This window comes from Pelodiscus sinensis, chromosome 26 (assembly GCF_052426305.1).
Source record: "Pelodiscus sinensis isolate ZL-2025 chromosome 26, ASM5242630v1, whole genome shotgun sequence".
Classification (NCBI taxonomy): domain Eukaryota; kingdom Metazoa; phylum Chordata; order Testudines; family Trionychidae; genus Pelodiscus; species Pelodiscus sinensis.
In genome coordinates, this window is record NC_143077.1 from 13,480,925 (window position 1) to 13,507,561 (window position 26,637).

General features: G+C 56.7%; 1 protein-coding gene across 4 annotated transcripts; it reads right to left on the bottom strand.

The window, feature by feature from the left end:
• Nucleotides 1-26,637, bottom strand: LOC102458342 (digestive cysteine proteinase 1-like). Of its 4 annotated transcripts, XM_075909137.2 has the most exons (11): nt 26,559-26,637; nt 23,221-23,280; nt 19,087-19,179; nt 17,919-18,091; nt 15,573-15,813; nt 13,016-13,208; nt 10,718-10,911; nt 9,193-9,284; nt 5,663-5,824; nt 4,819-5,008; nt 1-1,544 (listed from the first exon to the last, which is right to left on the bottom strand). In XM_075909137.2, exons 1-11 carry the CDS (start codon nt 26,620-26,622, stop codon nt 1,357-1,359), a joined length of 1,650 nt encoding a protein of 549 aa, XP_075765252.2. In that variant the 5' UTR covers nt 26,623-26,637; the 3' UTR covers nt 1-1,356. The 4 variants fall into 4 exon arrangements, with proteins under 4 accessions (XP_075765252.2, XP_089629594.1, XP_089629593.1 ...); XM_089773467.1 differs by lacking the exons at nt 23,221-23,280; nt 26,559-26,637 and adding an exon at nt 20,383-20,568 and having other exon boundaries at nt 3-1,544; XM_089773466.1 differs by lacking the exons at nt 23,221-23,280; nt 26,559-26,637 and having other exon boundaries at nt 3-1,544; nt 19,087-19,884.

Sequence of the window (26,637 nt, forward strand, 5' to 3'; positions counted from 1 at the left end):
CACTCCATCCCGGGGGGAGCCCAGGCCCAGCCAACAGACAGAAGGACAGAAGACTGTGCGCTTTTGCCAGTGAGTTTATTGACGGGACCGGAATCAGTCACATCAGCTGTTTCCCTTTGCCAGCTCCAGGCCTGGGAGTTGCCCTAGTTACCGTAACTTAGTGTTTCTCAACCAGTGGTACGAGTACCCTTAGGGGTATTCCAGAGACGTCTGGGGGCTACTTCAACAACTGAAATGTGGAGAAAACTAAAGTTTTGTATTAATTTTTACAATGCTTTATTATTTTTGTACTTTTTACACCCAAAATTTCCTCGCCCACCCAGCTATGATTAAGTTGTTTAAAACAAATGTGTTGCAATGGTAGAAAAAAATTGCGTGTCTCTGAAAACTGTAGGTACTGGGGGTTCGTCTACAAATTTTTTTGAAAAAGGGGTACTTTATAAAAAAAGGTTGAGAAACACAGCTGTAACTCCCCAGACTAGGGAGTGCAGGGAAAGGGCTGGCGCAGGACCATCCGGAGATCTGGAAGTGCCATAGGGAGAACCCCTCCTTTCAGTTCCCAGAAGCAAAATGCAGGACAATGTAGCACTTTAAAGACTAACAAGATGGTTTATTAGATGATGAGCTTTCGTGGGCCAGACCCACTTCCTCGGTTCCCAGTGGGAGCGAGGGCTCCCCCTACCCACAGCAGCTGGTCTGACTTCTCTCCCATCCCTTCCCCGGGCCAGGCTGCTCCATGTGCAAAGCCTCTCCCCCTTCCACAAAGGGCTCTCCTGCTCCCAGCCTCTGTGATGCAATGGGGAGGCGCTGGCCACACCTGTCGGCAGAGCCGCACCAGCTTTGATCCAGCGAGATCAAAGCCTGCTTGAGTAATAGTGGCAGCCTGGCTGGCGGAACCGACTCGCAGCTGCAGTAGGTACCCAGGCTATTTGGGAGGCTGGCCTATGGGCTGCCGTGGCTCCCCTGGCGGTGTTACTCGAGCTAGCTTTGATCTCCCTAGATCAAGGCCCACTGAGACTGTGGCTCATAGTTCTCTGGGGTCTGCGCCCGCCTCTCCAGGCTTGCAGGCACACCTCGGACTGCGGCCGAGCCAGACCCTTGGGGAGCTGCGCTGACATCTGTGCCAGCTAGAGGGGGCTGGCCATGCCCAGCAGCCCCAAGAAGCTCTCGCTGCCCTCAGCTCCCATTCAGGGGACGTCAGGGCACTCAGCACAAACGAGCAAGCACATGGGCCAAGCAGGATCAGGCGCGAAAGCAACAGAGCTTGGTCCCGTCCACCACACACATCAACCACACGTAGCCTGACAGACTGACCCTCCCCCGCTCACTTCCCTCGGCCCCAGGAGTGGCTGGAGATCAGGCCAGGATGGGGTACGTGGCAGCCGTGGCCACCCCGCAGTTGTTGTCCCGCATGGACATGAGGATGTAGCCGTCGTTCCCCCAATAGGTCGACCAGGAGTTTTTGATGAGCCAGTAGCTCTCTCCTTGCAGGACCCCGTAGCCCACGGCCAGCACCGCGTGGTTCAAGCTGAGGGTGGTGTTCCCTACGGCCGAGAGGATTATTCTAAGAGGGGTGGTTGAGATTCTGTGGCCTGCACTGTGCAGGGGGTCAGACTAGATGATCATAATGGTCCCTTCTGACCTTAAAGTCTATGAGTCTATGAGAGGGATGGAGATTAGCAAAGGGGATTCTCGAGCAGCTATTAACCCCACTGTCGTTACTCAACTCCAGCCTCTGGGCTCTTGCATTCCCTGGAGGCCAAAGGACAAGTCTCATGCTGATGAACGGCATCAGCTGAGTGAGGACTGCCCAGGGGGGCGAGGCCACGGATACAAAGGAGGCCACAACATCCATCTCCTCTGACCTCCTGCCTGACCCAGCTGGAGCGCCCCACTGCACTGTTTCTGCATCAGATGCCGCAGGTTAGGAACCTCCCAAGATGTGGCTTCCGCTAGGCCCCCCCTGCATGAATCAAATTGGCGAAGGGGACAGCCAGGTACTGTTTTACGAGGGGCCATGCCAAGGGAGGGCGAGATCAGCCGCCTGGCTAGCCTGCTTCTGCCAGAGAAGGTATTCGGTGCAACAAGATGGACTCTAATCGCCACCTGGTGGCGGAGCCCATGAAAAGCTCTGGCCAAGCTCTTCATGCAGGGGGCTGGTGTGTTGCATTGGAAGCCCCCCAGCATGGCTCCGCTCATCAGGGGTTCTTCAGGCATGAGAAAGCAGGATCTGCCTAAGCGCTGTCGTCGGAGGCGCGTGGTTAGGGGCAACGCTTGCGGAAGGGGGGCAGGACTGCTGGGGATGCCAGGCATGGAAGTAGTGGCTCACTGTGACTGAAAGCATCACTGTGTGCGTGACACACTGTCGTGATCATTGCTGGGCAAACTATGCCTTGTGAGGGGCCGTTTGAAAAACCGGCTGCTCAGCGACATCGCCGGGAAAGGGAAGGTTCTGCGTGAATTCCCCCTACACGATGCTAGTGCACGTTCAAACCGCCCTGCCCCGCCCTGCCCAGGCAAGAGTAGTAAAGCAGGTCTCACCTGAACAAAGGAATGTGGGTTCACCCCAATGTACAGGGAAGTAGACAGGGTCCTAAAACCAGCAGCGTGTCTGCATTTCAGCACATGCTGGGGAGAGCCACCTTCACCCACAGAACCCGCATCACCTTTACTGTGTGAATAAACTTTGCATTGAGGGGGAAACTCAGAGGAATCCACTTTGGAATGTGAAGCTATGTCTACACTACAGGGTTTTGCGCAAAACCCCTTCAGCGCGTCCACACCTCAAGCACCTTTTTGCGCAAAAAAAAAAAAAATCCAGTAAATCGACCGGACAGAGGGCTTTTGCCGGTAGAGTTATGCCTCTCCCTTTTTGCATAACTCCTTTTTGCACAAGAGTTCTTGTGCAAAAAGGAAGGTGTGGACGCTCAGCAGGGGGTTTCGTGCACAAAAAGAGCCTATCACAAAAAGCACAGGTGCTCTGATGGCCATTCTGTGAATAGCAATCAGAACTTCCTTATTCTACATGCAGTGGACGCTCACTTGCGCACGCTTTTGAGGTGTGGACGGGCTTTTGCACAAGCTTTTGTGGAAGATCTCTTCCACTAAACGCTACTTGCACAAAAACCCTGCAGTGTAAACAAAGCCAGAGTGGATTGCAAAAGTGAGAGGCAAAACCACCCAAGTGATCTCTCCCTCTCTCAAGCTACATCGATACTACAGGGTTTTTGTGAAAAAAACCGTGGAACATCCACTCTTCAAGCATGTTTTTGGGCAAGAAAATGTACAGTGAATCAACAGAACAGAGGAGTTTTGGTGGTGGAGGTATTCCTCTTTCTACAAGGAATAACTCCATTTTGCACAAGAGTTCTTGCACAAAACGGTGTGTGGGGACGGGAAACAGGTTTTTTGTGTGCAAAAACAGCCTATCGAAAGAAGCGCAGGTGCCCTGGTAGCCATTCTGTGAATGTCAATCAGAGCTTTCTTGCGAGAGATTTGGACGCTCTTTTGTGCAAAAGCGCATCGCTTTTCCGATGTGCTTTTGCAGTGTGGACATGCTCTTGCGCAAGACGTTTTTGTGGAAGATCTCGAGATCTTCCACAAAAGATCTAGATGCAGCCTCACACACACACGTGAGAGGACAAAGAAAGCAGGCCTTTGACTTTGAGGGAGATCCCTAAGAATTTGGTCAGCAATGTCGCTGGGAACCTGTGGTCAGGGTTTGACCTTGAACCAAACCTTGCTTGTGAAGTTTTAGCTGCCAGGAAGTGTTTTAGCTTTAGCTTTCTCGTAACCATTTCTGACTTCCATACCTTAGCCCTGTGCACATTGAAAACCTCTCTCTCCGTCGCTGAATAAACATGTTTTATTTTTAAAATAAACTACTCCAGGGCTGTGATGAAACCAAACTGCTTGGCATTAGGGGGAAATGGACCTTTAATATCTGAACTGTCCAGGAAAAGGGCTGGGCAGTGAAGAACATGTGATGAGAGAAATCTAGGACTGGGAGGGTGTTGGGGTCACCCCAGGAGTAGTAACCCAGGCTGGTGGAAGCCAGAGCAGGGCTGGAGTGTTGCTGACAGGCTGCTGGGGGCAGTGTAGCTGGAGCAGGGTGCAGCCCTATGCAGACTCTCAGAGGGTGACCTGCCTGCTGTTTGAGAGCAGCCCCGCTTGGGAGCTACCACCCCGAAGCATCGTGAGGCACCCAAAGTTGTGGGGCAGGCAGTGACAACACCACTCTGGGCAGGATGCACCTTGCAACGTGACGCCCACCCCTTGGATTTCTAGGATCTTGGCTGCGACCCTTCAGTGCATCTTTGGAGGGCCCGGAAGGGATCCTGGGCCAGGCTGGCTGTGTGGTGCTTGTGCTGCCGGGCTGCTGTTCATTTTGGGGAACAGCTTGCAGGGCACAGAAGTGTCTCTGCCTAGTTGCACTTGGAACCAGCACCCCCATGTACAGCCCCCAGTGGCACTGGGACGGGGAGAGGGTGTCCAAGTAGCAGTGATCAGTGACCAGGCCTGTGCTGCTGGAACAGCAGAGAAACCCTGGATGGAACAGAACAGTCTGCAGCTCTCCTGGCCCAGCCAGGCTGCACGGCCACCCGACCAACCTGCGATCCAGCAGCCTCAGGCAAAGGGTTAGCATGACAGAGCCTCTTGCTGCCAGCCATGCAATCTCACCCCCCTGCAAGAGCTGCCCTGCAAGTGCTGCCCTGCCTTGCTGGCATGGCTGGATCACCCACCGGAAGTGCCGCCGGGGCTGGATCACCCACCGGGAGGGGGGGGGCGGGGCGGTGTAGCTGGTAGGGTTGGACTCACCACACCCGGGTTCATAGTAGATGCCGTTGGAGTAAAATAAGAACGACTTGGCGGAGGCGTCGATGTTGACGGGCACGGGGCCATTCTTGAAGACGGCGGCTTTCAGGGCGGTGACATTACCGGCGGGGATGCTGACGTAGCCTGTGATGTTGGCGAGGCGCTTAGACGAGCTGGAGTGGCAGTATCCGTTCTAGGAGGCCAACGGGACATGGGGGTTTAACAGTCATAGGGTCTGAGTGTCCCTGTACAGCCAGGAACCTCCATCCGCACCCCCACTGCGGCCACCCCCACTGCGGCCACCCCTACTGCTGCTACACCTGGCTACGAACCAGAGGACGCCAGCTGATCCATCACATCCGCTCAGGCTCAGCCAAGCCGGAAACTCCGCCCTCACTCACGTGACCCTGTGGGCTCAGCCCAGCGAGAACCAGCAGCGGTTCTGGCAGCTAGTTAGTGGTTCAGGCCACACGACAAGGCAAAGGGTTTGGTGTGTCAGTCAAGTCCTGGCAGAGCAGGGACATGGGTGGTTTGGCCTTGCAGGTGGGGGGCAGGGCTCCCAGGGCTCAGAGCCAGAGGCAGAAAGCAGGAGTTAAGCCAAAGGTCAGAACCAGTGGCAGGAACGTGGGCAGGGATCAGCTGCTCCCAGGAACTTCCCGTCCTGGCTGCTTTGCCTTGCACCAAGCTCTCCCAGCAGTGACCCCAGGGCGCCTGCAGTTCAGCTGCCTGCTGCCGGGTCCATTCCCCCAGGGCTCTCTGCATCACAGCCCCCTCGGCCCACGGACACACTGCCCCAGCCAGCAGAGGGCTGCTGCCGCATCTGCTGCTTGCGAGCCACGGGACTCACCTGGCCCCTGTAGGGCCCGTAGGACTCGGCGCTCGGTATGCCACCATGCTTCCTGACCCAGTCAAAGGCCCGCCAGACGAGGCCGCCGTCGCAGGCGTGGTTCCCACAGCCCCAGGAGCAGTCGACCAGGGCTTGCTGGGACAGGGGGGTGAGCACGCCGGTCTGGGGAGGAGAGCAGGGTCGGGCACAGAGGAGTCAACCCCTAACTTCACCATCTTTACAGCACACCCAGGCTCACCAAGGCCTCGTCCAAAGAGGTCCTCCGTCCCCCCGGCCATGGCGCTCCCCTGCCATGCTCTGGGGGCCGCTCTCGCGCCATCGCACAGCTGATGCGACATGGTCCTCTGCCAGCCAGGACGGCTCAGGCTGGGGAGCCTTTGGGCAGGACTCCAGGCCGAGTTACAGCTGGGGGGCCAAGAGCAGGCACTCTCCGGTCAGTAGCTGAGTCTAAACTGCTCTGGAGGCCTTATTAATTTGCCTTCTCTTCTAACACACACACCCCTCTCTCACAACGGGGTGTATGAGTGACTGACACACACACACACACACACACACACACACACACACCCCTCTCTCACAACTGGGTGTATGAGTGACTGACACACACACACACACACACACCCCTCTCTCACAACTGGGTGTATGAGTGACTGACACACACACACACACACACACACCCCTCTCTCACAACTGGGTGTATGAGTGACTAACACACACACACACACACACACACACACACACACACCCCTCTCTCACAACTAGGTATATGAGTGACTGACACACACACACACACACACACACACCCCTCTCTCACAACTGGGTGTATGAGTGACTGACACACACACACACACACAGCCCTCTCTCACAACTGGGTGGATGAGTGACTGACACACACACACACACACAGCCCTCTTTCACAACTGGGTGTATGAGTGACTGACACACACACACAGCCCTCTCTCACAACTGGGTGGATGAGTGACTGACACACACACACACACACACCCCTCTCTCACAACTAGGTATATGAGTGACTGACACACACACACACACACCCCTCTCTCACAACTGGGTGTATGAGTGACTGCCACTCACACACTCTCACACACACACACACACACACACCCCTCTCTCACAACTGGGTGGATGAGTGACTGACACACACACACACACACACCCCTCTCTCACAACTGGGTGTATGAGTGACTAACACACACACACACACACACACCCCTCTCTCACAACTAGGTATATGAGTGACTGACACACACACACACACACACACACCCCTCTCTCACAACTGGGTGTATGAGTGACTAACACACACACACACACACACACACCCCTCTCTCACAACTAGGTATATGAGTGACTGACACACACACACACACCCCTCTCTCACAACTGGGTGTATGAGTGACTGACACACACACACACACACAGCCCTCTCTCACAACTGGGTGTATGAGTGACTGACACACACACACAGCCCTCTCTCACAACTGGGTGGATGAGTGACTGACACACACACACACACACCCCTCTCTCACAACTAGGTATATGAGTGACTGACACACACACACACACCCCTCTCTCACAACTGGGTGTATGAGTGACTGCCACTCACACACTCTCACACACACACACACACCCCCCTCTCTCACAACTGGGTGTATGAGTGACTGCCACTCACACACTCTCACACACACACACACACACCCCTCTCTCACAACTGGGTGGATGAGTGACTGACACACACACACACACCCCTCTCTCACAACTGGGTGTATGAGTGACTGCCACTCACACACTCACACACACACACACACACCCCTCTTTCACAACGGGGTATATGAGTGACTGACACACACACACACACACACACACACACACCCCTCTCTCACAACTGGGTGTATGAGTGACTGCCACTCACACACACACATACACACACCCCCCTCTCTCACAACTGGGTGTATGAGTGACTGACACACACACACAGCCCTCTCTCACAACTGGGTGTATGACTGACTGACACACACACACACACACACACACACCCCTCTTTCACAACGGGGTGTATGAGTGACTGACACACACACACACACACACACACACACACCCCTCTCTCACAACTGGGTATATGAGTGACTGACACACACACACACACACCCCTCTTCACAACGGGGTGTATGAGTGACTGTCACAAACACACACACACACACACACACACACACTCCTCTCTCACAACTGGGTGTATGAGTGACTGACACAAACACACACACACACACACACCCCTCTCTCACAACTGGGTGTACGCATGACTGACCAACCTAATCCTCCCTTTCCAACACTCTCTACCCTCCATGCCTGACTGGGCCCCTGAGACAGCGCCGCCTCGCCTGGTTCCTGACACTGTGTTTTCCCAAAGCAATGTATATTCTGGGGGGGCCACACAGGATCACATGCCCTTGGGATTTCTGCTAGAGTTCACACCGGGATGTTGGCGGCAGCAGCCTTTTGGTACTGTGTGGGGGGTGGGGTGGGGGTGGGATGGGGGTGGGGGGGAGGAAGAGTAGGGAGGCTGTTTCCAAACTCTGGGGGGAGAGGGGAGAGGGGGGAATAACTTGGTCCGTGTCTTTGCAGAGCTTGTCTCTTTCCCTGCTCCCATGTGGCTGGAAGCAGCTTGTTCCTTCCTACCTACAGTGTCCAAAGGCAGCTCACACCTCCCGGCTGCGGCTGGCCACCGACAGAGCCCAGCCACCCCCTGCCCTGGTACATCATGGGCAGGCAGGGTTAATCCCTAAGCATGAATTGAGCACTGGGGCCAGGGAACCCGGCCAAAGAGATGGCTCAGCAGAGCAGGGTGCCCAGGGGAGAGAGTAGCCTTGTGCTAGGGGACAATGTGTGTGCACGCATGTGCGTGCATGTGCATGTATGGGTGTGCATGTGCACACATGTGTGTGCTTGCACGTGCGTGGGTGTGCACACTTGCATGGCTGAGCAAGAGAGAGATGGAAGAGCAGCAGGGTGGGGGAGAAGGGGAAAAGCAGAGAGGGAAGCACATAAAGGACCAATGGGTGGGCAAGTCACTGGCTGTCACTTGGCGCCTGTCTGCACTCACCAGCCACAGCAGCTCACAGCCGTGTGGAAACGGGGCGGGGGCAGGGCCCTGCCGGTGGAGAGCTGGCACATGGCGGAGGCTGCGCTGATGGATCAGTACAGCTGGTCCCACAGGCTGCACCTTCATCCCACCACCAGCCTGGCACACCCACCCCCATGGTTGGCCACTGGACTGCTCTGGGGGGGGGCAGCTGGCGAGCAGGGATCCACCAGCAGGACCTGCCGGTATTGATGGGGGGAGACGGAAAATACAAGACAATTTGAAGGAAAAGTCGGGACATCCGCAGGAGGAGTTAAATATGCACCTGGCCCTTTAAAAGCAGGACATCGGGGGAGAGGGGTCTTGGCTGGGGTGTGATCCCTGCTCACACAGGCTGTGGGCAGGCACGGGGAGGCAGCTGGACGGGTACCTTGAGGAAGAGGGCACCTTCTAATCCCCCTGTAGCAGCAAAGCTCCAGCAGGAGCCGCACAGAGCCTGGTCCTTCATGGGGGTCACGGCGCCTGGGGGCGAGGGCACGAAATGAGCCACGTGCAGAGGAGAACTCAGATCTTCCACTTCCCTGCTCCCTGGTCTTCCCGGCCCCCGAACGCCTGGAGGTCCCAGGCACGCACGCAGCTTCTGGTCCTTCTGCTCTCCCCTTTGCCAGTCGGTGCCCTTCCCCCCCACCCCGGGTGCTGGGGACCCTGGAGAAATGCCGCACAGAGCCAGTGGCAAATGTTGGTGCCATCCCGCCGCAGAGCAGAGGCCAGCGCCCGTGGCTCGGAGGCTCCGGAGTGTGCAGGAGCAGTCGAGTTGCCATCACACATCTGGCACCAAAAGCCGCTCGCCCCGCGGGAGCCGTGGCTATTCTAGTGGGGCCCCCATGCCGGAGAGGCATCTCAGCTGGCGTCAATAGCACCTGCAGCCCCCTTAGCGCTGGAGTTTGTGGCACCAAGAGCCTGTGATGGGGTGAGTGGCCCAGCAGGCAAGGCAGCTAGCAGGAGGGTGGGACTTACAACCCCCAACCCCCACCCAGGGGTGCTTTCAGGCTGCCTGTCCTCAGCACAGCTAGGCCTGGCTAATCTCAAGCCATCCCGGGAATGGACAGAAAGGGCCCCCAGCCTCTGTCTGTCCTCTGGGCTGGCCCCGCAATTCGCCCTGCTAGCCGGCACTGGGGGTCCGGTGAGCGGTGGGACTCCACCCTGCCCCCCTCTGGCCAGCTAAGGGAGGACAACTTGGCCCAGGAGGAGCCGGACAAGAGTCAGCACTTCCAGAGCAACCCAGCACTCAGCTCCCTCTGGGTTCTCTGCCCAAAAGCGCTCCCAGGCCCGAGTGCTGAGCACCGGCTCCCCCTTCGTGGGCGCTGATTTGCTACCTCTGGGAAACCCTCAGGAGCCCCACCCGTCTCCTCAGCTTGGGCACCCTCCAGCCCTCCTCGCTGGGCAGGTTCATGCCAGCTACAATCCTATGGCAGCTTCTCCGAGCCGGCTCCTCTGCCTCCCTGGGTGGGGAGTGGTCAGCAAGCATGCCGCCCCAAGCGAGTCGCTCGCGGAGGCAGCCGATATCCTGCCTGCCTTCCTTCCCAGGCCCCCTGCTTCCTCCCAAGGCTGCTGGGCCCTTAAAGAGGCAGACTATTCCCTGGGACCATCTTCCTGTCTCCCAGCACCTGCCTCGGCCCTTGCAGGAGCCCCAGGAACCTCGAAGGACACGCCATGGCTCCCTAACCCTTTAAAGGGGCCTGCTCCTAAGCTCCATCCGGCCCTATCCACACAGATGGTGGCTGAACTGTGCATACAAAGCAGGGAGCCCCCCCCCCCCCCCCCAGGCACAGGCAGGCCTAACAAGCTGCATTTCAACGTCCCTGGCGGCTGAGGGTGTGTCCTCACTGACAGGCGACTGCAGGAGGAGAAGGGCTCAGTGGGGGGGCGAGGCAGCCCGAGGGAGGCGTCCTCACCGAACAGCCTCCAGTCCAGGCTCTCAGGCAGGTTGAGGCCAGCGTACGATGCCCACGGGAACGGCTGCCCGTTGCTGGGAGGTTGGTCCTGCTGCCGCCCCCGCAGCACGGCCGTCTCCTCCGGGGTGCGGTCGGCCAGGTGGTTCAGCGCCAGCTTGTAGGGCAGGTTGGCCCGATTCTTCGAGTGGACGTACCTGGGAGGGGAGGGATGATGTGAAGACGGGGGAAGCCGGGCAGCTCAGGCTGGTAGGCAGCCCCGGGAGACTCATGCACGTCTTTGCAACAGCCGGGCACACACCCACTCAAATAACCGCTGCTTTTTGCTTGACAGCCGGCACACAGCAGTCAGCCCCCTCCCAGGACAGGCATCTCAAGTGATGGCTAGATGCTTAGGGCCTGATTCGCACTGATCCTGGGTCTGCTCTTCCTCCTAGTTAGGAGCGGGGAGCACAGGGAGGCAGGGCCTACCCCAATCTCTGGGGCTCTCGGTTCTACGAGAGTTATCAGAAGACGCGACACAGGGCAGGGAGTGGAGTCCTGGAGAATCAGCATCTAACCGTCAAGGGCAGGGAAGCAAGAAGAGGTTTCATTCAACAAGCCTGGTGCTGACATTGTAGGAAGGGCCTTTTATGGAAATATGGTTTTGAATATGAATATGCATAACTTGAATAGGCTTTATGCAAAACAGGGCAAGTAACCTATCACTCCAGAGCCTGTGATCCCTGCATGTGTGTAGTGTATTTGTGTGTATCATTCTTGTGTGTGAAGTCAGAAACACGAAGCTTATTAAGCTAAAATTTCTAGTGAGAGCCATTAGTGGTACTGAAGGGGTTTAACGGCCTGGCGCTCAAGACAAAAATCTGTGAATGGTTTTGTTTTTCCCATAAGCCTAAACTGTGATTGGGCCTACAAAGACATGTGACCCTGCCACCTGGTGCTGGAAGCCATCCTGAATTTGGTATTTTTCCCTTGGGTGGGGGAGGATGAAACAAAGGATTCCGGCCCTGGGGGCGATTCTATTTAAAAGATGGAAGCAAACAAGGATTGGCTTCAGTGGGCTTTTGAAAACTTGCTCCCCAGAAGAAACTATTAAACCCCGGCCAGAGAAAAGATCAGCTCTGACCTGTTAGATTTCACCTGAAATAAGGACCAGGGTGAGAAATCATAGAATACTAGGACTGGAAGGGACCTCGAGAGGTCATCGAGTCCAGTCCCCTGCCCTCATGGCAGGACCAAATACAGTCTAGACCATCCCTGATAGACATAGCGTATAGAAATGTGATTTATAACAATCTCTCTTCGTGTATTAAGCTTAGCTGGTGTGTTTTGTTTATTTGATTTTAGTAACTTGCTTTGATCTCACTGTTTTCACTTGCAATCACTTACATCCTACTTTTTATACTTAATTAAAACACTTTTGTTTAGTATCAAACCCAGTGTAAATGGTTACCTGGCGGGAAGCGGCATATCGCTCTTCCATTGATAAAGGAGGTGAACTCTGTGAGGTTTCTCGGTGTAAAACTCTTAGGGTATGTCTACACTAGCCCCCTAGTTCGAACTAGGGAGGCTAATGTAGGCATTCGAAGTTGCAAATGAAGCCCGGGATTTAAATGTCCCTTAGTCCGAACTCTGTGCCTGTGGCAGTTTGAATTAGGATCTCGGTACTAGGTACCGGTAGTTTGAATTAGAGATCCTCATTCGAACTACCTACTCCGTGCCGTGTGTAGCCGTGGGCACGGAGTTCGGACTAAGGGACATTTAAAAATGGCAGCGCCTGGGAAGATGCAAATGAAGCCCGGGATATTTAAATCCCGGGCTTCATTTGCAACTCTGAATGCCTACATTAACCACCCTAGTTCAAAGTAGGGGGCTAGTGTAGACAAACCCTTACAGCAAGTAAGGCAGATTTATCTGGGGGTTTAGTCCCTTTGGGGGGCTGCCATGTCCCTACTGCTGAGCCCTCCCAGAGCTATTATCAGGGTTTCTGTTGCTCCACAATCCTAACCAGGCTGTTACCCCAACTTTGTCCTTTTGCTAGGTGGGGAGGACCAGAGCTTCTGGCCCAGCAGAAGGTCGGTGAGCTCAGTGCTATGATTGGCCCATTGGGTATGATCTCTGGAGCAGGATCAACCTGTCACGCTGGGCTGGCCGGACCCTTCGGTGCACCCTTCAATCCATCCAGCCAGGCAAGAGGAGCCAGGCTAATCCAGGATAACACATTCACACCCTCCTGTTCCCCGTCCCATCCCTGCAAACCGGCATGGCATCCTAGGAGCCCTCCTCCCCGGAGTCCTGCACCTCATGTTGTGAATGAAGGCGTGTGCTCTGAGCACAAGCTCCTTCTCGCTGCTGTACTCCTTCCTGTGCTTCTGCCGGTAGCGCTGGAACAGCTGATGGCCTCGGTCCGCCTGCAGGCCCACCAAATCTCGCAGGGGGTTGGCGAGGATGCAGTGCTCCAGCCCATCTCCCGGAGGAAACTCGCACTCCATGGCTAGGACAGCGGCAGAGCCGAAGGTTACAGAACAGGCCAGAAAGCCGCTGCTCCCAGACACCCCCGGGCCTTTCCACCTCCCGTGCTTGCAACCGCTCAGCTCCCCAGCCCAGCTGCTTCTTCACCGGCCCCCACAGCTCCCTGCCACAGCAGGTGCCCCAGATTAAAAGCGACCTGGGACCATCCCCAGGAAACACGGCTGCCCCAGGGCCATGCACTGCCATGGGATGAAGATGAGCACCCCGGCCTGCTAGCACAGCTTGACAGGGAATGAAGGTTCTAAACAGAGGGGTGAGAGAGACCTTCCCCGTTTCCCACTGTAGCTTTCGTTAGCCAGGCTGTATCCCCTGGACAGGCACAGAGCCGGTCTGCCCACCCGAACCTGGGAGGCAGGACTTGGACGTGGGCAGCCCTCAGAGCTGGGGACACGTGGTGGCATTTTCAAGCCAGTGGCCCCTTTCCATGTTCTGGACCAGTGGTTCTCAAACTTTCTTGGCCCATAGTCCATCCCCCTCAACACAGACCTTTCTGCAGACCACCAGCCAACCACCCATGATGACAAAATGAGTGTGAGGTGGAGGCCTGGCTGGCAGGTAGGATGCAAGAGCAGGCTATGGGGAGTCTGGGTGGAAGGGGGGTGCAGGAGTGAGGTGGTGGGGATGCAGGGTCTGGGCATGAGGGGAACGGGGAGGGGGGAAGCACTTACCTGGCTCCATGCCTCCTGCTGCTCCCAGGCTCCACCCTCTGCTGCTCCCATTGTCTGTGAATTCCAGCCAATGGGAGCAGTGGGGAAAGCCTCCAGGTGAGCGGTTTCCTGTGCTGCTGTTTCCCCAGCTGGGGGGAAGGGGAGTGGCAGCGCATGGAGCTGCTTCCTTCCCCCTCGATGCTCGCCCACCCCCCTGCAGCGGGAAACCAATGCTGGCGCTTCAGCCTTGTGGTGTGTGTGTGGGGGGGGAGGGTGAGCTGAAGCGCCAGTGCAGGTTCCCCACTGCAGGGGAGGATGAGCCCCGAGCCCACGGCCCAAGACGTCCACAGACCACACTTTGCAAACCGCTGTTCGAGCCTGGCCAAGAATACAGGGGTGCACGTCAGCCTGAACCTCCCCCTCCCCCCCTCCGTTCTTGCCCCTGAATGAGATCCACCAGCCGAGCTCAGCGTGCCAGCGTTAGCCCGTGGGTCTAATGAGAGTCTGCAGTGCTAGGAGCACAGCCAGTTTGTCTGCAGGGCGGGGTCAGCAAGGCCCAGGGCCCCAGACAGGCCAGCGTGAAGATTACAGCTCATCCGTCTGAATCCAGCTCTGCCTGCCTTTAGCTGAGCACTGGGTGGGCCACCTTTCCGGGGCTGCTTGAAACCTCCATCTCACTGCTGCAGGGCCACACCGGCACAAATCGGCTGTGTCTAGACTGGCCAGTTTTTCCGCAAAATCTTCTGCTTTTGCGGAAACACTTGCCAGCTGTCTACACTGGCCGCTTGAATTTCCGCAAAAGCACTGACGATCTCATGTAAGATTGTCAGTGCTTTTGCGGAAATACTATGCTGCTCTCGTTCGGGCAAAAGTCTTTTTCCGAAAAACTTTTGCGCAAAAGGGCCAGTGTAGACAGCAGAGATTTGTTTTCCGCAAAAAAGCCCCGATTGGGAAAATGGCGATCGGGGCTTTTTTGCAGAAAAGCGCGTCTAGATTGGCGACGGACGCTTTTCCGCAAAGAGTGCTTTTGCGGAAAAGCATCCTGCCAATCTAGACGCGCTTTTCCGAAAATGCTTTTAACGGAAAACTTTTCCGTTAAAAGCATTTCTGGAAAATCATGCCAGTGTAGCCGTAGCCATCCAGAGTGACACTGCCGTTCTAGTGGGATCCAGCTGATCTCTGGGTAAAGTGACCGAGCCCCAGGCCCCTGATCTGGTCCCAGCCAGCTGGCAGGGCAGAACAGCCTGGGAAAGGATGGATCTCCCATGTTGGGGGATGACGGGATGGCTCCTGGTGGGGGTGGGGGTGGAGGGGATGAGGCTTGGATCTGCTACCAGCCTCAGCTGAGGCACATGCAGTGAAAGGGTTAACCAGCCACGGGTCCACCTCTCTGATCCATGCAAACGTGCCACGATTTGGCAGCAGCCAACAGGATCATGCAGACGCCTGGCTACTCCCTACACTGCAGTGGTTTCCCCTGGCCCGCAAGGTGGAGGTGAGTGGTCTCCTGCTCCCACACCAGCAGCTCCAGTCCACGTTTCGTGGCTTCTTCCAGCAGCCTCCTGGCTCAGGGATCCCAGCACTGGCTCCCCACCGGACTCAGGGCACATGCCCTGGCATCAAGTGCCCCTGAACCTGGGGCAGAGCGGAGCATTCCCGGAGGGGGAATCGCCACTCACCACTTGGGAGATCCAGGGCTCCAGCTGGGAAGCCGCGGGCGAAGCCGCTGTAGTCAATTTCGTACTTGTCGTAGTGGGAGCCCAGCAGGCTGTTGAAGCCCCGCATCTCGTAGTGGACGGGCACAGGGCCGCCGGCGGAGCTGGCCACCCACAAGGTGTAGACGTTCTTCTTCCGGCCCCAGTAGGACACGTTCTGCCACACGGCGCAGAGCTGCCCATTGTAGGACTCCTCCCGCACGGGCTGGGTGGCCACCAGGGGAGGTGACAGCAGGGTCAGTGCTGCGTTCTCTTACGGCAGCATTTCTCAAAGTGTGGGGAGGGTGCGAGGCTACTGTCGGGGGGGGGGGGGGGGGCAGGGCCGGGTTAAGGCACGCCCAGCTTCCAGATCACGGTCTGCAGTGGCCATCAGCGGCTGCCAGGGGCGGGGGCCGCATTAACCCCCGCAACACCGGCCAGCAGCGCCCTTCCCTCCACGACCGTGGGGCCCTGCTCAGCCCGCCCTGGGCTGCGTGCCAGCAGCGGTAGTCGGGCTGGGCCGGGCCGGGCCTGTGCGTCCTGCTGCCGCCAGCTCCGCACGCCCTCCCCTACGTGCCGGCGCGAGGGCAGGGCCGCGCATGCGCCCTCCCCCAACCTGGGGCGCAATTCAACTGTCTGCCCGGGGCGCCAGACTGGCTCGGATCGGCCCTGGTGAGGGGGTGTCCCGAGATCACAGAGAGCACGGAGATACCCTTTAGATCAGAGGGGAGGAACCTTTTTTGGGTCAGGGGCCACTGACCCAAAGCAAAATCAGTCGGGGGGTGCACACAAGCGAGAAGCAAAAAAACAAAACCCCCCAAACCCTCACTGACGTGGCTCCCAACTGAGAAAGAGAGAGACGCTCCCCACATCCCCCTCGCACACCAGAGCCTAGGGGGCCCGGGCTAGCAGAGTTTGTGTGCTCCAGCCCCACGGGGAAATGGGGGGGGAGCACCAGTGCAGGCTCCTCATGTTGTGGGGGGGGAGCCCTGAGCCTTGGGGGCTGGATCCAAGCAAGCCAGGGGCCACATCCAGCCCCTGGGCCTTAGGGTCCCCCCCCCACTTTAGACCCTTTGCTAGGGCTCCCATATTTCACATTCCCAAGTAGCGGACACTGCTGGGGAGAAAGGAACTGGAGGGGGAAGGCAGATAGAGCAGCTGCAGTTCTCCGGCTGCTCAGCTCTGAAGGCAGCACTGATGTCAGCAGCAGCTTATTTCGTCATTTGGCGCTGTCTATAACCCACTATTCTGAAACGTCCCTTAACCCGCGTAGAATGAGGATAACAGGGACGTCGAAATAGCGAGCCCGAAATAATGGGCTTGCTGTGAAGATGCAGGATAGCGATTTCGGGATACTCTGATATCCCAAACTAGCACTGCAGTGTAGACGGAACCTAAGGGACTGGCTCCTTGTTCTTGTTTGTGTATAAAGCCACAGTTTTTGGACAAGGTTACAATTCTTGCTACTGTCACTGGAAAAGGCAGCCAGCACCCCAAACTGGAGCCTGTTGTCTAGCGTTGCTTAAAGTGCACAAATTTATTCCTAACAGCTCTTGCTTTGCACTCTGCGGAAGGCTTCAGTGCCGGAGTGCTGATTACATGCTTCATTTAGTGCTCCTAGGAGTACGTGCAATAATTTGCTATCGCTTTGGGGGCGGGGGGGAGGGTCATCACAGCCTGAAATATTTGCAAAGGCAGCAATAAGAAGTTGGAGAACTGCTGTCTTAGGGGCAGGCTCTGGTGTGCTGGGTGCAGGACAAAGCAAAGGCTGGCTACAGCCGGGCACGGTACTGCCCGTGCACCCCCAGCCTGGCCTGCAACAGTTCTAGCTCTGGCTCCAGGAGCTTGTGGGGTGCCCTCGGCGCCCAGGCTGGGCGGAAGCGGCCCTCCAGAGCGTGGTTAGAGTGGGTGGAATTTTATTTCACCAGCAACTGCAGCGCCTGGCAACGCACTGTGCTTCAGCCTCCCCGCCCCGATTCCGGGCCATGCGTTCCCTAAAGGAGCCGCAGCTGTGACTGAGAAGCCACTTTCCACCCAGGGGCGCTAAGCGATTGCCAGGAGACGGCATCAGCCCCTCCACACGCCCCCTCCAGGCAGGACTATGGGCACTGGCTTGCTCCCTGCATTGTGTGTCTTGTGAGCCCCCCGAATGGCACGTATGGGGGCCATTCAGACTTATCTGAGTCTAGCAGGTTTTGGGGAGACTCCAGTTCCCACAATGCCTTGCGGGAAGAGTGCCCAGCTAAGCCAGCGAGCCCCCCAGGCCACAGGGACCAACCGACTGCCTTTCCTCCTGACATCCGGCGGCCCCGCTCGCGGCTCAGCGCTCACCTGGAAACCGTCTAGGCTGGGGAAGACGCTCTGTGGATAGACGCGGTTCCAAGGGCGGCCGCTGACCCGGAAACACTTCAGGACGTTCACCTCCAGCTCCGTAGTGACCGGGGTGATCTTGTAGAGGGCACCAAACGGCTTCTCCGCCCCGTACTGGAAGGTGACCACTTGTCCTAGGGAGCGGGGAAGGGAGGCGGGAAGGGTGAGACCTTCCATGGGCCCAGGCTCACGCAAGGGAAGGGGAGAAACCGCCAGGCTGAGGAGGAGGGAACCGGTGCCGAGGGTCTCGTGCTAAAGAGCCACTTTCCTGCAGCTTTTCAGACCCACCGGTGGCTGTTGCCACGGCCCCACCACAGAGCCCGGTGAGGCGGGGAAGCAGCCCTAGGAGCCGGTGTGATGCTGAACTCCCTGCAGCCAGATCATGGCCACAGCTGGCTGGGCTGCCCTGTTGCTCCCTTGGTGCAACAGCACCAGCCACGCCAGGCAGAACGAGCAGAGGGAAGGTGACAGCCTCATGAGCACTGGGCTCCCGGCCGTGAAGAGTTGTAGTGTGTTCCCCCGCCAGGGAGCAGCACCTAGCGCCTCCCTCAGGCTATCCCTGCTGTGTGGGGTGGGGGGGCACAGACATCCCTCCCGAGGCCCCACCCTCACACCGCCGGGGTCCCTGTAAGCTGGACCCTTGTGCAGCCGCCCTGTAGAGCTTCCAGTGCTGCCCAGCTGATTAGCAGAGCACCCCCAGCCAGGTTTGTGTTTCTACAGGTGGTGCACATTCGCGCATGCCTCAGTGCACATAAAATTATTCTGCACACGGATAGGAAAAATATCCACACATAGATGGAGAAGATTAGAGGGAACGTTGCCCCCAAGACCCTACCCACTCCTCTCCCATTGCCTGCCCTTGTAGCTGGTAGAAAGTTGAGGTGTGTGAGGCGTAGCCTCCCCCCCATTCCAGTGACAGGCTCCGGCTGGGCTCTGGGTCAGGCCCCAAGTTGAAGTCACCTTGATCAGTGGATTGGGACATGGGGGCATGTTAGTCTGGGGGGAGGGGATATCTGACTGGGGCTCTTCTGCAGCCTCCAAGCCCTCGCCTCTGAATTTGGGCCCCAGGGCAGGCCCTGGCCCTGCCCTTTGACGGCACCGTTGCCCCGCGGGTGCTTAGCACGCCTACCGCCGTAGTACTCGATCCGACTCTTTTCTCCCGTCAGGTTGTACCAGGCTTCAAAGGGCTCCTTGATTTCAGCGAACGGCATGTCAATCACCCCTGCAGGCCACATGCACAGGAGCCAGGTTAGCCCGCGTTGGAGCCCCAGGGACGTGCCGCGGGCTCGAGTGTGGATCCACCGTACAGACGCAGGATGAGCTCTGACGTGTCTGATTCTAGCCACACACCCTGCCATGCTCTGGGCACTCCCCCAGCCTGAATCATTTCACTCTCTGCAGCATTGCGGCTCCCTTCTTGCCCAGCGCCTGTCACCAGGCGGCTGCCCCGTGGAGATTTTCTCCTTGCGCTCGCCAGAGCTAGGGAATATCAATTGCCCTGTTTGGACGCTGTCCAGTCGGTCCCCCCCAGCCGAGAGTGCGGACAAGGGGGGGGGTTCTGCTCCTGCCAGAGACAATATTAATTCACTGAGCAATCCAGGGGCTGGGTGGCACAGAGAGACCTGGAAACTGCCCCACAAAGTGGCTGAGGATCCCCGGGGTCTGGGGGAACCCTGGCCTGGCAGCCCCTCCTGGCTCTGCCCCCCACTCAGGCATAGGAGGTGTCAGGGCTAGGGCGGAGCGAGGGGGTGGAGTTGAGCATGATGCACTCGCTGATTGACAGGAGACAGTTCTAGCCCATGGAAGTCACAGCAGCCACGGGGCTGCTCTAACTTTCCTATTCGTTCCCCAGCAGGCATGGAGTACGGCTGCACTGGCTAGAGGTGCAATTTCCAGCCATAGGTGCCACCTTGCAACTTCCCTTCTGGTTAGGGGGAACTTGCCCCCACTCCCATCCCCCACTCAGCCCCAGCACCCCGCTCCCCCTGCAGCCTCTTAATGCCCCCACCCATGAGCGTGCACCATTCCCTGCTCCTCCCCCTCCCTGCCAGAGCCTCTTACACACAGGGGAACAGCTGTCCCCGGCGGGCAGGAGGCGCTGGGAGGGAGGGGGGAGAGTTGACCAGTCGACCTGCTTGTGGGTGAGAGGCATTGAGAGCCCAGTTGAGCTTGGCTGCAGGGCAGGAGGGGGGGGGAGCTGAGCCCCACAGAGCCAGCGCCTCTGTTTCTGCTCGCTTTGATCAGAGAACAGCAGGGCAGCCGCAGCAGCTAGCAGCCCAAGCGCCATCCTGGCCGGGATCCTAGGCACATGCTGAGGCAGCTGGCCTGAACCATCATCCACGCCGCTGGGGCTCCCTTGCTATTTCTAGGGCGCTAGCTCCAGGAAAGCCAGCTCATGTCTGTCTGCTTGCGCTGGAAACGACACCTGTCACGGTGCAGCCCGCTGCTACAGCCCCCCCGGCCAGCGCCCCGCCGCCGTGCCGACGCTGCGCTCTCAGGCCCGGGGGACAGGCCCTGGCGGTGAGAGGGGAATGAAGGGAAGAGGGGAGGCTTTTGGGAAAGGCCCTTCCCACAGGCACATTAGCTAGCTGGTTTGCCGCAGGCCGGGCTAAGGTCGAGGTAAAGGCCCTTTCTGGCTGGCCCCGCCGGAGCTGTTTGGGAACAAAGACCAACAAACAAGTCCCAGCTGTCCTTCAGACTGTGTAAACAAGGGAGCCACCCTCTGTTGCCTCCCACACTGTTCCAGCACGGCTGGGGCTGCTTTTCTGTCTCTTTCCTCCTGGCTCACACTCGGCCCTTTCCTGGAATTCCTTCCCAGTCTCCGCACTGAGTTAATGTCTCCACCTAGCAAGGCCCCACGGCCATGCGGCCTAGAGCCTTGGCAATGCCCCGGTGAGCCAGTCTCGCCCAGGCCTAGATCCGACAGCGCCGGATACGTTCCCGTTCCTGGGAAGTGTTTTCAATGAGCAAAAGGGTTGAAATATACTGTAATTGCCTCCCTCTAAAGGGGAGGCAGCATAGCCTAGTGGCTAGAGCACAGGCGTGGGACTCAAGAGACCTGGCTCCTATTCCCAGCTCTGCCACTGGGCCCATGGGTGGCCTTGGGCAAATCATGTCCCCTGTATGTGCCTCAGTTTCCCCACCCGTCAAATGAGGATGATACTGATCCTCTTTGGTAAAGCACTCTGAGATCTGAGGAGAGCTAGGTGGTTGTTAATTGTCATTATTAGCTGCCTGGCATGGCTGCAGCATGGACACGGAGGAGCCTGAGCTAGCTGGGCTGTAACTACCTGTAACTATCTCTTAAACTGATGGCCACGTGGGGGAGACAGCTTGACTCTTAAGACAGTCCCTGCCCTGTGGTGGGGGAGTTGGGGATTCAGGGGCCAGACCCTCGCACTCAAGGGTCCCGGCGTGTCCGGAGGCACAGATCTGGTTGCATGCCTGAACCCCAAAAGCTCAGTGGTGCAGACTTGCTACATGGAGCAGTCTCCATTGGGGACTCTGGTGTGAGATGCACTGGGAGACAGAGTGGACAGAGGGCTGATTATTTACCCTTGCTTACAAGGGATGAGGCTCCCCTGCTTCCTGGCCCTTCCCATATTTGTCTAGCTGGCTGGCTTTGTCTGAGAATGGGGGAAACCGGTTTGATTCCACCTCGACATTGACACAGCTCCAGCCCTGTAGAATCTCAGCTAAAACCAGCAATGGATTCATCCTCGCACCACCCCTGAAAAGTACCATCATCCCCATGTCACAGACGGGGAAACCGAGGCACAGCGACTTGCCCACGGTCAACAAGGAGAGCCACAACTGAAGTCCCGGCCCAGTGTGCTAAGCACAGGGCCTGTCCTCCCACTACGGACAAAGGGGAGTTTAAGTGCTAAGAAGTGAGCTGCTGGTCTCTGTTGAGTACTGAAGGACGTTCCCTTTTGGCACAGCAGTCAGGCCATGTCTGGGGGAGGGGAGATTGTGGGAGAACTCTAGGGACTACGTCTAGACTGGCATGATTTTCCGCAAATGCTTTTAACGGAAAAGTTTTCCATTAAAAGCATTTGCGGAAAAGAGCGTCTAGATTAGCACGGACGCTTTTCCGCAAAAGCACTTTTTGCAGAAAAGCGTCTGTGCCAATCTGGACACACTTTTGCGCAAAAAAGCCCCGATTGCCATTTTCGCGATCGGGGCTTTTTTGCGCAAAACAAATCTGAGCTGTCTACACTGGCCCTTTTGCGCAAAAGGACTTTTGCCCGAATGGGAGCAGCATAGTATTTCCGCAAGAAGCACTGATTTCTTACATGAGATTGTCAGTGTTCTTGCAGAAATTCAAGCGGCCAGTGTACACAGCTGGCAAGTTTTTCTGTAAAAGCAGCTGCTTTTGCAGAAAAACTTACCAGTCTAGACACAGCCTAGCTGGTTTCATAAGGAGTGTTTTCAATCTCTCTGGTTCAACTTTGAATTGCCACAGAAGCGCCACTCCTCCGCTCTGCACGGCTTTGAGGACTAGGGGTGGGGCAGCGCCATGGTCTGGGAAGAGCTAACGGTTGACTGTCTTAGGCCCCACCCCTTCTGCCCTTGGCCCCGCCCTTTCCAGGGGTGCGGAGCCAGGCCTCTCTCCCTCCTTGCCCTGGGGCCTACATAGGGTTGCCAGGTGTCTGGTTTTCACCTGGACAGTCCGGTATTTGTGGCTTCTATCCTGTAAAAAAACAGAAAATACTGGACATATAAAATATCTGGTATTTTCTGTTTCTCAGATGGAAGGCCGGCAGGGACATTCTTCCCCTGCTAGGTTGGTGGGGGGAGCGGGGAGCGTTAGGACAGTGTCCTCTCCCCTCCCCCCAAACAACTTTGGCCCTGTTTAAATTTTTTTTTTTTTTGCTCAACCAATTTTTTCCCCGCCATGTTTGGTGTTGTGTGTGAAAGTAACGCTAGCCCTGCGGTGGCTGTCGGCCCCGGTGGGTCTGCGTGTTTATGGCACTATACAGACGATCAGCTCTGGGGCCGAATTTCCCCATTTGCTGAGTGGGAATGATCCTAGCTCCCTGCTTCCCAGAGCTCCTGAGCCATTTAATACAGCAAGTGCATCACCTTACAGATCAGAGGTGCCAGATCAGGGCTGCCGGGGACCCTGAGTGTTTCTGAGGGGGGCAGGGCAGCGCTGTTCTGGAGCTCGAGGTGTCACCATGAGATGCACGCACCGCAGCTGTCTGCAGGAGGAGAGCATGCTGGGACACAGACCCCAGCCCAGCATGCCCGGCCCGCTCACCTGACACGTGGTAGACGTTGCCAAAATCTGGGGCGGCCCCTCCTGATGTGCATCCTGCTCCTGCAAAACAATCATCAGGCTGCTCATGTCTCGGCATCGTCAGACATTTCCCTCCCAAATCAGCCTGAGGGGCCACGAGACAGGGAACCTTTCCAGCCTGCCAAGGGCTGCCCCGACAGTGCATTGCCGTCAGCTGCCCGCCTCGCGGGAGTGCAGCAAGGCACGTAAGGAAGAGCCAGGCTGCAACCGCACGATCCCACTGAAATCCCATTGGGGCTACTCAAGTGCAGAAAGTCAAGCATGTGCTTAGCACCTTGCTGGACCGGGCCCTGCGACAGCGGGTATGGGGAAGCGGCGCTGGCTGCCCCACCTTAGGAGTAGGGGTCACACCTGTGGGTGGGGCAGGCCTGCCAGAAGGAGCGTGGATCCGTGACAACCCAAGAAGGGTTTCGTTACACTCAAGGCTCTTCATTATCGGTATTTGCTGAGTCCCCAACCTCCCAGGGTTTGAAAAAGCCACAATTCAGCTTTTATGAATTCTCTCATTCAAATGCTGGCATTTTGGGGCTGCAATGAAGGGCCAGCAGAGACAGAGCTAACCCTGCTGCGGCTCTGCAGTCCCCCACTTATTGACTAATCAGCTGATTACCTGCATGTGATGGGGCAAGACAGCCCCCCCCCCCCCACTGAATCCACAGGGCCCAGCCAGGATTACCTGGCTGCAGAGGCCCCGCCCCCACGGTCCTACCGAGCATGCCCAGGCTGCAGTTCAACTATAAAAGCCTGGAGAAGGGCTCAGTCTTGGCTGGCAGCTGGGAGGGCAGGACAGGACAGGACAGGACAGGACTAGACTAGACTAGACTAGACTAGACGCAACCCAAGACTTCAAGAGAAGCCAGCGGCGATGCTGAGGCGAGTTGGGGGCATTGCAGAGGCAGCCTGCCAATGAGATGTCACCCCAGTGGGGGCAGCCAGCTTGACAAGTACATGGGGAGTAGTTCCAGCGGACCAGGTAGGAAGTGGCCCAGGGCAGGGGCCGGGGCTGCCTCTCCTGCCTGAGGAACCTCGGTGTGTTTTGGCAGGACTTCCCTGCCAAGGGAGTGTCATGCTGTCCTGCCACTCACAGGGACCTGGGCTGGGACTCGGTGGAGTAGGGTGGGCCTGGGTCCCCCTACCAGGGGTATGACCCCATGACAACCCTGACCTGCCAGCAAGGGCCTTGCCTTAAAGAGCTATACCTTGAACTATGTGTATGGACTCAGGCCGGCGGGCCCTGCCTGGAAGAGCTATCTAGAGACTGTGGCTACGTCTACACTGGCAGCTTCTTGTGCAAAAACTCTTCCACAAGAGAGTGTCTACACTAGCATGTTCTTTTGAGCAAGAGCACCCATGGCAGTGTAGTTGCTCTCTTGTGCAAGAAAGCTCTGATGGCCATTTTAGTCATAGGGGCTTCTTGCGCAAGAAATTCATGTTGCCTGTCTACCCTGGCCTGTTCAGGAAGAGCTCTTGCGCAAGAGGGCTTATTCCTTGTGGGGAGAGGAATAACTCTTCCGGAAGAAGCCCTGTTTTACAATGCTATACTGTAAATTTACTTCTGGAAGAATGCTCGTCCAGTGTAGACAGCTGGCAAATTTTTGCAGAAGGATGTCTGTTCTTTAGCAAGAAGCTGCCAGTGTAGATGTAGTGACTGTATTGACTTAGGCCAGTGAACTAGGCTCTAGAGGGGTAGACGGTACCTGGGTTTATTGAGTCGGGACCCCTTCCTGTCTGCCAGTGAGGGCAGGAGGGAGTGCCCCTCCACACTACACTGTAACATCCCTATTTGAGTCTGGCAACATCCATGGGCCGGCATGATTATAGTTAGCTGGATGGCTGCTTATCACGGGTGTGGCCAAGTCTCTGGCAGTCCCATAAAGTTTGTTTAATTTACAGCCACTGGTCCTGGCTCTCAGCATTCTCAGGTAGCTCTAATTTGCCCCTAAAAGCCCAGGAAGCAGTGGAAGTGTTGGTGATGCTGCTAAACAATATGGACCTCTCATAGTTCAGCAAATTCTCTGGTCTGGCACTGGTCAGGTCCCAAAGGTGCTGGATTAGTGGTTCAACCTGCATGCAGTTTTCTGCTCCCCTGCTGGCTGCTTCAGCACAGCCCCATGGCACAGAGCAACACTGTCTGCTTCCCAGGCCAGACAGAGCCCTGTCCACAACCCAGCCCTTCAATGCAATCTCATCCCTTCCCCTGCACACTGGGGCTATGTCTAGACTGCATCCCTCTGTCAGGGATTGAAATACCCTGCATTTCATTAACATAAACATGGCTGCCACTTTTTTAAAAAAAGGCAGTCTAGACCCGGATCTGTCGAAAATAAACCCTTTTTTGACCGATCCTGTATTCCTCAAAAAATGAGGATTACATGATCTGTCGTAAAAGGGTTTATTTTTGACAGATCCACGTCTAGACGACCGTTTTTTTGAAAACTCCATTTTTGTGCATGTTTGTGCTAATGAAACGTGGGATATTTAAATCCCTGCTTCATTAGCAATTTCGATGTGCCTAACCTACATCCCTCTGTCTACAGAGACCATGTAGTCTAGACACACCCTCTGAGGGAGTAAGACAGGCTGTCAGCTGTTCAACCACTAAGGCGTAACCCCCCAGATCCCACCCCATCACTGCCAAGCACCCTGCTCGCTCTTCCCCTGCCATTGCTCTTCCACTTTTACCTATCTGGTACATTTAGGAATAAACATGGAAACTCCGAAGCACTTTCCAACCAAATAAACCCTGAAAATGATGGGCTTAGGGTACCCTCAAACCCACCCCAGCTCCTGAGCTAGCAGCACACAGGCCTGCATGGACAGCACATTGAAGTGTGGATGCTCCAAGTGGGTGAGACCAGCCCGGAATAACTCTGCAATGTTGAGTGGGGCTCAAACAGCAGAGGTCAGTTGCTTAGGGCTTAACTCAGATTTAAGCTCCAATGGCCCTGTCAGCTTAATTGGGCTGCTAACCCAGCCAGCTGTGACTTTCCTGCTATTTTAACCCAAAGGAGTGCCCTCCTCCCCCGTTAAGAACACACCCAAGGGCGGCTCTAGACTAGCTGCCAGCAACTGGTGCCCTAGGCGAGCCATGCAATCGGTGCCCCCACCTCCAAACCCCTCAATGATATTGTGCCACCATTTGGCGCCCATTTAACTTGGTGACCACCTAGTTCGCCTATATGGACGGGCCACCCCTGAACACACCTTTTTTGCAGCAAAGACTGGTGCTCAGATGCTCTGGACAAAAGTGTCTGGGGAGGGCAGGTCTGTGTGCGTGCACACATGTACGTTATACTCACTGCACAAAAGGCAAAATAGTGGCATCATTACACAGGCCATTTTCTTCCAGACGAGAGGTGCCATCAGGTCTGGGCATGG

What these genes read in the sequence shown, in the direction of transcription:
- LOC102458342 (XM_089773466.1), bottom strand. Translation starts at nt 19,315, where the DNA reads ATGGCAGGGTGTGTGGCTAGAATCAGACACGTCAGAGCTCATCCTGCG. An exon ending in TCGGATCGAGTACTACGGCG is followed by an intron (nt 18,092 to 19,086) that starts GTAGGCGTGCTA and finishes CCCGCTCCCTAG; the next exon opens with GACAAGTGGTCACCTTCCAG. An exon ending in AGCCCTGGATCTCCCAAGTG is followed by an intron (nt 13,209 to 15,572) that starts GTGAGTGGCGAT and finishes CCGCTGTCCTAG; the next exon opens with CCATGGAGTGCGAGTTTCCT.